This window comes from Vipera ursinii (genome assembly GCF_947247035.1).
Source record: "Vipera ursinii genome assembly, chromosome: 1".
In the NCBI taxonomy this organism is placed as follows: domain Eukaryota; kingdom Metazoa; phylum Chordata; class Lepidosauria; order Squamata; family Viperidae; genus Vipera; species Vipera ursinii.
Window position 1 is genome coordinate 348,475,344 of NC_139512.1, and position 10,927 is coordinate 348,486,270.

Here is a 10,927-nt window from a genome sequence, read left to right on the forward strand (position 1 = left end):
TTGTGGGTGCCTCCATCACTGGAGGTTTTTAAAAAGAGACTGCACAGCCACTTGCCTAGGGATAGGTAACCTTGGCTCTTTTATGACTTGTGGACTTCACTTCCCAGAATTCCTGAGCCAGCATGGCTGGTTCAGAAATTCTGGGAATTGAAGTCCAAGAGTCATAAAAGAGCCAAGCTTGCCTACCCCTGGTATAGGTTTTCCTGCTTGAGCAGGGGGTTGGACTAGATCAGCGTTTCCCAACCTTAGGAACTTGAAGATGTGTGGACTTCAACTCCCAGAATTCCCCAGCCAGCTATAGCTGGCTGGGGAATTCTGGGAGTTGAAGTCCACGCATCTTCAAGTTCCTAAGGTTGGGAAACGCTGGACTAGATGACCTCCAAGCTCCCTTGGAACTCTGTTACTCTTATACCACTGCTAGCCACCCAGAGTCATTTGGCTGAGATGGGAGGCTGTAGAAATCGAATAGATAAACAAATGAGTTCTGCCTGGGATCTTTGCGGTCGTAGATCGAAAGCCCTTCTCCGACATCGTCCCTCTCGTGCCCTCTCCGCTTCCTTGCGACCCCTACCGTTTCCTACGCTTTGGATTCTTCCCACCGAACTACGGTTCCCAGAATGCCAAGCGAAGCCGGCCCTCTCCTTCCCTCCTACTACGAGCGCATGGGATATGCCGTGTGGGCGGGGCAGAGGCGGCGCTAGCGGCGGCTGTTGCTGTTTCTTCTGTCGCCGTGGCAGCTGAAGGGGGCGGCGAGCTTGGGGCAGCGGGGAAACTTGTGGGGTCCCTGCAGGTAAGTAGGGAGGGCTTCAAGGGGGGGGGGGGAAAGGTGGGAAAGAAAAGGAGGAGGGGGTGGTGGAGGCTGCTTACTTGTATGTCCTAGTTATGGAACCTCCCGATGCAGGAGCAGCCATTAGATGCCAGCTGCAAGGGAGCGATAGTAGAGAATGACGTCGGGTGGCTCCTGGAAACAAAGAATTGTTTTGGGCAAGGTGTAATTGGCTAGGAATTGTGGGTCTCACATCTGGAGGGCATCAGGTTGGTGGGGTGGGGAAGCTGGAAGCACTGGTGTTTCCGGAACGAGAGCCCCGTTTTCCCCCATCTCTCTGATGCAGAGGTCTTCAAACTTGGCCCTTTTATGGTGGGAAGACTTGTGGACTTCAACTCCCAGAATTCCTCAGCCAGCGTGCCTGGCTGAGGAATTGTGGGAATTGAAGTCCACAAGTCATAAAAGGGCCAAGTTTGAAGACCCCTGCTCTGATGGGATGAAGGAAACTCCGTTTTTAAGAGTTTTCCATATTGTCTTCTCCAGTTTATGAAAAATTGCGGATATGAATAGTGAAACACTGTGGAACACCCACCCACCCCCAGGGAATAGCGATCCCCCTTCATCACAATAAATAAAGATTTAAAAATTTACCAGTTTGGGGTATCCCCTTGCCTCAATCCTCCCAACAAAAGGGGGTTTAAGCCCAGGGGAAAAAAAACTGTCTCGCAATATATTCCTTAGTGGTCCAGCTTGTGGTTTTCTCAGCATTAAACATCTGTCGGACCTGCCACAATTTAGAGGCATAAGGTGATAGATCACAACATCACTTTGTTCGTTGCCGGTTGTGTAGGATCACAATCCTCACAAATCAAGCCGCAGTCTTGAGCACATTTACTCTAGAATAAGCTTTGTGGCCAGACTTATTGAGAAAACCCAGAAAAATGGCACTTGCTAGGTTGCAAAAGAAAAGTATTCTTATGAATAATCATCTACATTAGTAAATATTATGAACAGTTATTTCAAAAAAAAGGGGATTAAAAGGGAGTTGGGAGGTATTGCTTGTTTCTTTATTTCCAGGAAGGTTTCTTACTTATTCTTACAAAATATGGAAGAACTCCTAAAATATCCTCATGTCTTGATTTTCAGAGATCTGCTCTTTCCTCCTCTCTGGAGCCAGGCCTTGATGTTTCTCGAACCTGATTCTTTTCTCCAGCCACTCGCAAAGAGTTCGTAATGGCCAAAGACATCCTAGGAGAGGCGGGTCTCCACTTTGATGAGCTGAACAAACTGAGGGTTTTGGATCCAGAGGTGGCCCAACAAACCACAGAGCTGAAAGAGGAATGCAGACTATTTGTAGACAGTAAGTCGTCTTGGCTGATTGCAGGGAGAGCTGTCTCTCCATAGCAGCATGACGTTGGGAGGCCTGGTTCACACAGATGTGGTTAGCAAGGGATAGTTGTGGAGTGACTTGTAACTTAGCCCATCTGGAAGATGCCGAAACTGGCCACATGTTTTAGTTTTCTTTCTGCCTGATCCATGCAGAAATGACTCATTTAGACCAGGACAGAGAAGAAGACCTCTGGGACCTGAGAATGTCATAGCCATTTGGATTTGGGACTAGGATTGAATATGTTCCCACCAACTGCTAACAGGCCCTTTCTGTCTTTCAGCTCTCACTTCTGCAAGTCCTAGCAGCCTGCCCATCAGACATTTGTTTCCCAATTTGAGAAGAGGATGATTCTTCTATGGGCAGGGATAGGGGTTCAGATTGTTGTGACCTGTGGGCCCTGCAAAAATGAGAGTTATCTTAATCTTGATCTCCAAAAGCAAGTTAAAGGGTTTCCTCTTAGGCAGAGCGACTGTTTTTGACAACTGTATGTTTCTGCTTGGATGTGTAGGCCTGTGTGCAGGAGAATATATTTGCGTCTGCACTGGTGGAGATTTATGTCTTTCTAAAAGTCCTTCTTTGACTGGATGAGCAAATTGTCAGAGGCACTTTTCTCTAAAGTGATTCCAAACAAGAGTGATTATTACTCAGCGCTCTAAAAATTATAATAGAAATTGCCATGTTAACTCTATGCTCCCTTGTCTTATGAGCTTGGATGTAAACTTTTTTTTTTACTGATTTCTTCCTTTACAGAAATTGCAGAATTTAAAAAAATAGTGGGCAACCTCATTGAACTTGTAGATCAGCTAGCAAAAGCCACAGAAAATGAGAAGATTAAGGTAAAGGAACATTATAAAGGAATATTTCCCTACATCTGATTTGAAGGACGTTCTCCCTCAATCTTCAGGAAAAAAGTCTTTGATTAGAAAGAGGTGAAAATGTTTTGAATGAAAGTGTTCTCATCCGTGGGCAGACATTCTAAATATCTTTGGACTCAACTGAGCCTCTGCCTTGGCCTAACTTTAAAAAATATTATGGGGGAATACAATTAAAAATGAGAACCTGCCAGATTGTAAATCAGAGGGACCAGCTTACAGCCTGTCTGTCTGATACTTGTGGAATAATGGTAGGCAGCGGTGGCTGGCAGGATTCTATGGGAAGAGGTTGAAGAATACATTTTATGAGTGTGCTTTGAAACCTCCAGGCACCTATCATGGTTTTTCAGGACTTTTGAACAATTACAATTTTGAACAATAACGGTGAGAGGGATCTCAGAGTCCTAGTAGACAATCACTGAAATATGAGCCAGCCGTGTGGTGCAGCTGCCAAAAAAGCCAACACAGTGCTAAGCTGCATTAACAGAGGGATAGAATTAAGATCACGTGAAGTATTAATACCACTTTACAATGCCTTGGTAAGGCCACACTTGGAATACTACATCCAGTTTTGGTCACCACAATAGAGTGCAGAGAAGAGCAACAGAGATGATCAGGGGACTGGAGGCTAAAAGATATAAGGAACGGTTGCTGGAATTGGGTATGTCTAGTTTAATGAAGAGAAGGACAAGGGGAGACATGATAACAGTGTTCCAATATCTCAGGGGCTGCCCCAAAGAAGTGGGAGTCAAGCTATTCTCCAAAGCGCCCAAAGGCAGGACAAAAAGCAACAGATGGAAACTAATCAAAGAGAGAAGCAACCTAGAACTGAGGAGAAACTTCCTGACAGAACAATTAATCAGTGGAACAACCTGCCTCCAGAATCGGTGAATGCTCCAACAGTGGAAGTTTTTAAGAAGAGACTGAACAGCCATTTGTCTGAAATGGTATAAGGTTTCCTGCCTGAGCAGGGGGTTGGACTAGAAGTCCTCAAAAGTCCCTTCCAACTCTATTATTGTTACTTTTTCCCATTTTTTAAAATAAGCACTGCTAGCAAGATAGCTGCTTCCAGATGTGGTATAAGAGTTGTAGTTTGACTTAGGACAGGGGTGTCAAACTGCTGACCCACAGGCCAGTTGCATCATGCAGAGGCCGTGCCCACCCCAGCTCCGGCAATGTGAAAAAAGTCGCAATATGTTGTGACACATCACGTGATGCAGCGAATTTGACACCCGTGACTTAGGATAAGAAGGACCTGATTTTGGTCCCTCTCCCCCAGCTCCAGAAGCTCCTGTTGAGTCAGTCTCTCTCTAGCCAGCCTACCTCACAGGGATGCTGGTGTGAGAGATGAAAATTGAAGGAGTGTGTGCTTAGTACACTGTCTTTGGATCCTGGAGAAAAACCAGATAGAGGTAGTCCTTGATTTACAACTATTTGGTTAGTGATTGTTCAAATTTATAATATAGCATTGAGAAAAGTAACCTTGCAACCCGTCCTCACACTTAACAACTGTCACAGTATCCCCATGGTTATATGATCAAAATTCAGGCACATGTATTTACAATGGTTGCAATGATTATTAAGTGAATTGTGCTTAATTTTATGCCAAAGCGTGCCGGGGTCATATACCAGTAATTGCCATTCACGACTTCCCAGCCAGCATCTGACGAGCAGTGTCAGTGGGGAGAGCTGGATTTGCTTAATGACTCTTGGATTCCCAATTTGCTTAACAACCACATGATTCATTTAACAACTGTAGTGATTAACAACTGCGGCAGTATGTAGGCAGGGATTGTTACTATATGACAACTGGTGTGTTGATACTATAATGGAGATTGCCTAACTTCAATTTCTCTCAATATGACTCACACCCTGGACGGTATCTCTTTACTCTCCTAGGAGATATAGGAATATAGCCAGCCGTACCAACAGGCTGAAAAATAGCTTTTATCCGTGGGCTATTAGGCTTTTAAATGAGACATAATCTTATGCAGAATTGACTTGGGAGGCCGGTATGTGGTGTAGTTGGTTCACATGGTGTGGTGGGATGGAGGGTTTGTTGTCACTGTGTGTTGGGGGGATAGAGCATGGGGGGGGGGGCTCAGCTAATCTCAATGTACACATGTTGTACTTTGACAATAAAGGTTTATTATTATTATTATTATTGTGATCTGTTGCAGCTAATTTGCCTTAAACCAGTGTTTACCAATCTTGGGAACTTTAAGATGTGTGGACTTCAATTCCCAGAATTCCCCAGACAGCAGCATGCAGAGTTCTGGGAGTTGAAGTCCAGAGATCTTAAAGTTCCCAAGATTGGACAGTCCTGGTGTAGCCTTCCTGCTTCAGATTTAGGAGTTTAAAAAGGTCTTTAGTTTTTTATTTCCCCTTTAGTCTTATAAGCTGCCTTGATGTCCTACCTGCATAGAAACAGGAAACATAAATATATTTTAATTAATTACTTTAACACTCCTTTGATGAATTCTATGTTTTAAACTGGTGTATCAGATTTTTAAAAACAAGTTTGATCTCTTTCTGTTTGTGTAGCCCTCCTTTAGAAGAGCAACATTCTAAAACTAAAAACATACTTTTTTTTAAAAAAAGGGAGCCTGTTGTTTGCTTTAAAAAAGTGGTAATTATGATTAAGGACTGGAATTATATGGTTTTTTAAAATAAGAATAACCCATATTAAAAAGGATATATTCCAAAGTACAATTATGTTCTCAAATTACAGCATTATCAAGAAGTAACCCCCTTTGTCCCTGCGAACTAAATGGGATTACTTCTCAAAAATAGCTCTGGGAGATTAATTGATCAACAAGGTGTCTGCTGTTTTTTTAAAAAGGGTTTTACTTTTTAATGTAATCAGTTGTAAAAATTAAAGAGGGCAAGAAGTATTCTGTGTCCTTTGCCATTGTGTATAGGTAATCCTCCCTTAATAATTGCCCTGTTTACAATGGTGCTAAAAAAGATAGAATTATCGCTTGTGTGTATGAGCAGCAGGGCTTTTTTTGTCATAGAACGCTCAGAACGGAGTTCCGGCACCTTTTTTGGATGGAACCTTGTAGGGTAGGCAAGATGGGTTGTATGACATGTGTGAGTTCCGGCACCTTTTTCTTTTACAAAAAAAGCACTGACGAGCAGTATAGCATCTCTCAGTCACTTAATCACCATTACAGTTTGCCCACTGTGTCCTGTACCTAATCTATTGTTTTTCCTTTCTCCCACCCCCTTGCAGAGTGAGTAGATTGGAGAGAAATGGATTAAAAATAGTACATAATAGGGAATATTCTGGGCTGTTTGCATAGCATGCTCACAGTTTCTGGCACCACCACATTGCTTTCGATGTGTATTCCCTATTGTGTGCCTGATTACTCTCTTGTAATCCCTTCCTCTTCAATGAATTAAGTACAAAACATTAATTCCCTTCTTTCTAATTACCCCAGTGCCAGAGTGAGCATTCTAAATTACCGGCAAGTGAGAAAAAGGAAAGCACAGTTGCAGTCACATGATTTCCCATTTAGTGGCCATTTCACTTAACGATGGAGTTGCCCATCCTAATTGTGTCACTAAAGGAGGACTACCTGTAATTAAAAATTGTCAGTTAAAGGTGGTATTCAGTTGGAGCACATCCATAGTACAGTGTCATTGCTTATCAGTGATTGGTAGACATTATTTGACCCATCAGGAGGAAGATGAAGCCCAATAAGGATAAAAACAGCACACTGCCTCCTGGTGGTCACATAATGTATAACTACCACTCAAATATATGCTAAAATAGTGTCCACCCACTTAGAAGGGAGACAAGAAACCCCCAACATGAAGTTTTCCTTATTTTATTTCACCTGCTGGCTGAGGAATTCTGGGAATTGAAGCCCACACATCTTAAAGTGGCTAAGATTGAGTAAAACTGGCCTAGACAGGTATTGTCATTGTGTCATGTGGGCATGGCATATCAACTCTTTCTCTCTGCTCAGTTCATTTAAAGGAGGTCTATACTGTACTATATATACTGTAGATCAGGGGTCTCAAACTCACAACGTGACGCGTCGCGATGTATCACTACTTTTTATTGTCATTGCCGGCAATGGGGTGGGCCCGGTTTTGCTATGATGCATCTTTTTTTTTTAATCCCATTTATATCCCGCCCTTCTCCGAAGACTCAGGGCGGCTTACAATTTAAAGCATCTGGCCCACCCCTGCTGTAGATGCTTACCAATGGATGATCCACAGATGTCTTTAGAGGTGAAGCAGCCCTAATTATTTAGCTCTATTTAAAACAAAAATACTTACTTTTAAAATAAAATAAAATAAAGACTTTTCCTTTTGCAGGCAATTGGGGCCCGTAACTTACTGAAATCCATAGCAAAGCAAAGAGAGGCGCAACAGCAACAACTCCAGGCATTAATCGCCGAGAAGAAGACACAGCTGGAAAGGTTAGAATGGACAAAGGAATTTGCAAATAGGTGCTGAGCTGGCCCTCGTTTTTCTGGCCACAAAAGCTGAAGCTTCAAAAGGTCTGCTGTCCTTTAAAACTTCTGATCCTTATTGTCAGGGAGGGATATTTTCCTTCTGTTCCCAACCTTCCCACCCACCCCAGTGATCTGAAATCATACAAGATTTTGGCAGTCTTGCTCCCCTGTTTGGTGCCGTATCACGAGATTTCTTATCCTATATTAGTGTTGATCAACCTTAGCTGAGGAATTCTGGGAGTTGAAGTCCACTCTTTTAAAGTTGCTGAGGTTGAGAAAAGCTATCCTAGATTCTCCTCTACTTAATTTTTTTTTTCCTATTGGAGTGGAGCAGTCACAAAAGATACTTCTGCAAAGGATGGATGCTGTGTGTTCCCCTTCTGCTGAGTGGTGTTTGCTTCCAAGTAAACCCCAGGAGGATCAAATGGGCCCTGATGGGAAAGGCTAATATAGAGAAGATGAGGTGACGTTTTAAATCCTTCCCTTGGGCTGACGTTCTCCATTTCAACCACAGCTCTGGGAATTCTGGCAGAAGCTTTTCCTAACCTGCTAGGGCTCCAAGTTAGAGAAAGTGGCTTGCTTAATTGCATTATTGTGATAGCTTCGGTTCCCCTCTTTCACCTGAATTGCGGAAATGGGGGAGAAGAGTTGCTTACATGGATGTGGTCACTATCTTGACTCTTTTGATCTTCTCCCTGTGGACACTTTGCTTGCCAGGTGGGAGAAAGCAGGAGTGCATCATAGATTTGCATTTGGGGAGGAGCAGGTTATTTAGCCCTTGAGTGGGGAGACCACACTGAGGCTAGTTAATCACTATTACAGAATTCTTGGTGCTCTCTGAGCTTGGCTGTTTGCTTGCAGATGTTTCATGACCCAACTAGGTAACGCCAGTGTTAATGAGTGTGGGGTTTGCACCCTGTTCAGCCCTCAGTAGACACTTAGAGATAAGCTACATTTACACACCGTTCAAAAGAGACAATAAAAAAAACCTAAAAAGGAAACTAAAAGACCAGAATGCATCCGCCCCAGCTGCCAACCTCCAGATAAGCAGGGATTAACACCAGACAAATAAGCAGAAAACAATACTGTAATCAAAAAGCTAACAAGGAAGAAAAAAATCACACTCCCACCTATGCTGGCAGGACAAGCTACCGTACTATATATAAATAGAGTGCACCAAGGGTTCCGTAGTTCAACCCTGAGCTACATATATTCTATTAGTATCCCAGTTATCTTTGGAGCTTTCTAAAGTGCTTGAATATAAATGTACACCAAATGCCAAATAGCACAGCCTCCTTTTTCCCGCAAAGGGACAATTAATTGCACGGCCTTCCAAATACTCCTAGGACACTTTTCTTCCTCCCTCCCTCCCTCATCTGCCCAGTGCAGCCTGATTGGCCATCCCCTGCATTCATCAGAGAGGGTTCTCCTCCATGTTCTTGGAGCCAGTTGTCACAAAACAGCTGCCAAAGAATTCAAAAGAATGCTGGAGGAGTTTTTACTCCCTAAAGCAGGGGTAGGCAACCTTGGCTCTTTTATGACTCGTGGACTTCAACTCCCAGAATTCCTGAGCCAGCATGGCTCAGCTTGAAAACCTCTCCCTTTCCCCTCAGCATGGCTGGCTCAGGAATTCTGGGAGTTGAAGTCCACGAGTCATAAAAGAGCCAAGGTTGCCTACCCCTGCCCTAAAGTGTTCTGATACAAACACATAGAAGCCATCAGCTTTTCTTCCTGTCCTGACTCTTCTTCCCAGCCGAAAAATCTTCCCCAATTGTTCATTCTTCAAGTTGTCTTCAGCCCAGCCAGCTCACGCTTTGCTTTCCTTGATCCTCAGATACCGAGTTGAGTATCAAACACTCTGCAAAATAGAAGCGGACCAGAATGAATTCATTGATCAGTTTATCTTCCAGAAGTAGACCAAGAACTGATGGCAACCAACAGACCAAGAGAACTTGACCCATTCCTGTTGTTCCAGAGCAGGCAACCTGAACAGGTTGTGGAAGCGTCAACTGAGGATACACCTTGCAAGATCCCCTGTCCAAGCCGGAGAGTTTTCATTGTCCCCAAGCAGCCTGTCCTGTAGTTGGGGACGATGGGAACCGCGGTTTGCAGGGTTCCCAGGGAAGATGTTTTGTGATTGGATACGCTTCCAAAGGAGGAAAAGGAAGGAGCAATTTTTTTTTAAGCAGCTGTTTTGTAATGAGAGTTTCAATCACTAAACTGTATTTCTCACTGGGCTTGTGCCCCTTCCCCACTTTTTAAGAAAATAAAAAAGAGCATGCTTTCCAGGAGCAATTAACTACCCTTGGAAATTCTGCATATCCTATTGCCCTGTATACCGCCCTGAGTCCTTCGGGAGAAGGGCGGTATAGAGATTAAACTATTATTATTATTATTATTATTATTATTATTATTATTATTATTATTATTATTATTATTATTATTATTATTTATTATTATTATTATTATTATTATTATTATTGTTTCACTACTGCACTTACATCAGACTGGTGCTGGATAGAGAGAAGAAAGCACGTCAGAAATTGATGAAACAGAAGCAGTGAGAGAGGAGGAACAGGAGAGGGAGGAGAAAGAGGGAGGCATCTGAATCAGCCTTTTAATCTTCCATCCGTGGGGGGTGTGGCCAAAAAGTCAAGATGGCATGTTCAGGTGGTCCTCGACTTACAACAGTTCATTTAGCGGCCGTTCAAAGTTACAACGGCACTGGAAAAAGTGACCTATGACCGTTTTTCACACAGCTGCTGCGGCGTCCCCCCTTGGTCGCGGGATCAAAATCCGGATGCTTGGCCACCGACTCACATTTATGACACTTTGCACTGTCCAGAGGTCATGCAGTCAGCTTTTGTGACCTCCTGACGAGCAAAGTTATTGGGGAAGCCCCATGTTACTAACTTGTACCTGCAACGATTCACTTAACAAGAAAGGTCATAAAATGGGGCGAAAACTCACTTTAACAAATATTTCAGCAACATAAATTTTGGGCTCAGTTGTCATAAGCGAAGGACTACCTGTAGCCGAAGCCCTGTTTTTTCTGCATGCACATCTGGGTGGGAGGCCGATTCAGAATTGGGAGGCTGGGACAGGATTGCATACCCTTCAAGTCCATCCTCCCTCCGAGTGTTGCCTGGAGACCCATTTTTTCCCCCCCAGAAATGATTGTCCTTTCCTTTTTTGAGAGGGAAGGACTGACCCAGAAGACCCAGGTGGTTTTGTGCCTAAAGGCAGAACTAACTTGTCGTCTCTTCTGATACACTGCAGGGGTGTCAAACTCAATTTCATTGAGGGCCGCATCAGCATTGTGGTTGCCCTCAAGGGGCCGGGTGGGTGTGGCTGGGGTGGGCGTGGCCTACTGGGTGGGCATGGCTACAGTACGTATGGCCTACTGGGTGGGCGTGGGTAGAGTGTATGG

The 10,927-nt window shown here is 43.8% G+C and overlaps 1 protein-coding gene across 2 annotated transcripts; it reads left to right on the forward strand.

Moving 5' to 3' along the window:
- The first annotated feature begins 404 nt into the window (after positions 1-404).
- On the forward strand, positions 405-9,892 carry IFT20 (intraflagellar transport 20). Of its 2 annotated transcripts, none has more exons than XM_083353002.1 (5): positions 405-790; positions 1,913-2,126; positions 2,907-2,992; positions 7,358-7,542; positions 9,332-9,892. In XM_083353002.1, exons 2-4 carry the CDS (start codon positions 2,000-2,002, stop codon positions 7,496-7,498), a joined length of 354 nt encoding a protein of 117 aa, XP_083209128.1. In that variant the 5' UTR covers positions 405-790; positions 1,913-1,999; the 3' UTR covers positions 7,499-7,542; positions 9,332-9,892. The 2 variants fall into 2 exon arrangements, with proteins under 2 accessions (XP_083209128.1, XP_083209127.1); XM_083353001.1 differs by having other exon boundaries at positions 416-790; positions 7,358-7,461.
- Positions 9,893-10,927: the final 1,035 nt, after the last annotated feature.

Excerpts from the sequence above, each read along its gene's own strand:
- IFT20 (XM_083353001.1), top strand. The coding sequence starts at position 2,000 with ATGGCCAAAGACATCCTAGGAGAGGCGGGTCTCCACTTTGATGAGCTG. Across the intron at positions 2,127-2,906 it reads ATGCAGACTATTTGTAGACA|AAATTGCAGAATTTAAAAAA; the intron begins GTAAGTCGTCTT and ends CTTCCTTTACAG. Across the intron at positions 7,462-9,331 it reads AAGAAGACACAGCTGGAAAG|ATACCGAGTTGAGTATCAAA; the intron begins GTTAGAATGGAC and ends CTTGATCCTCAG.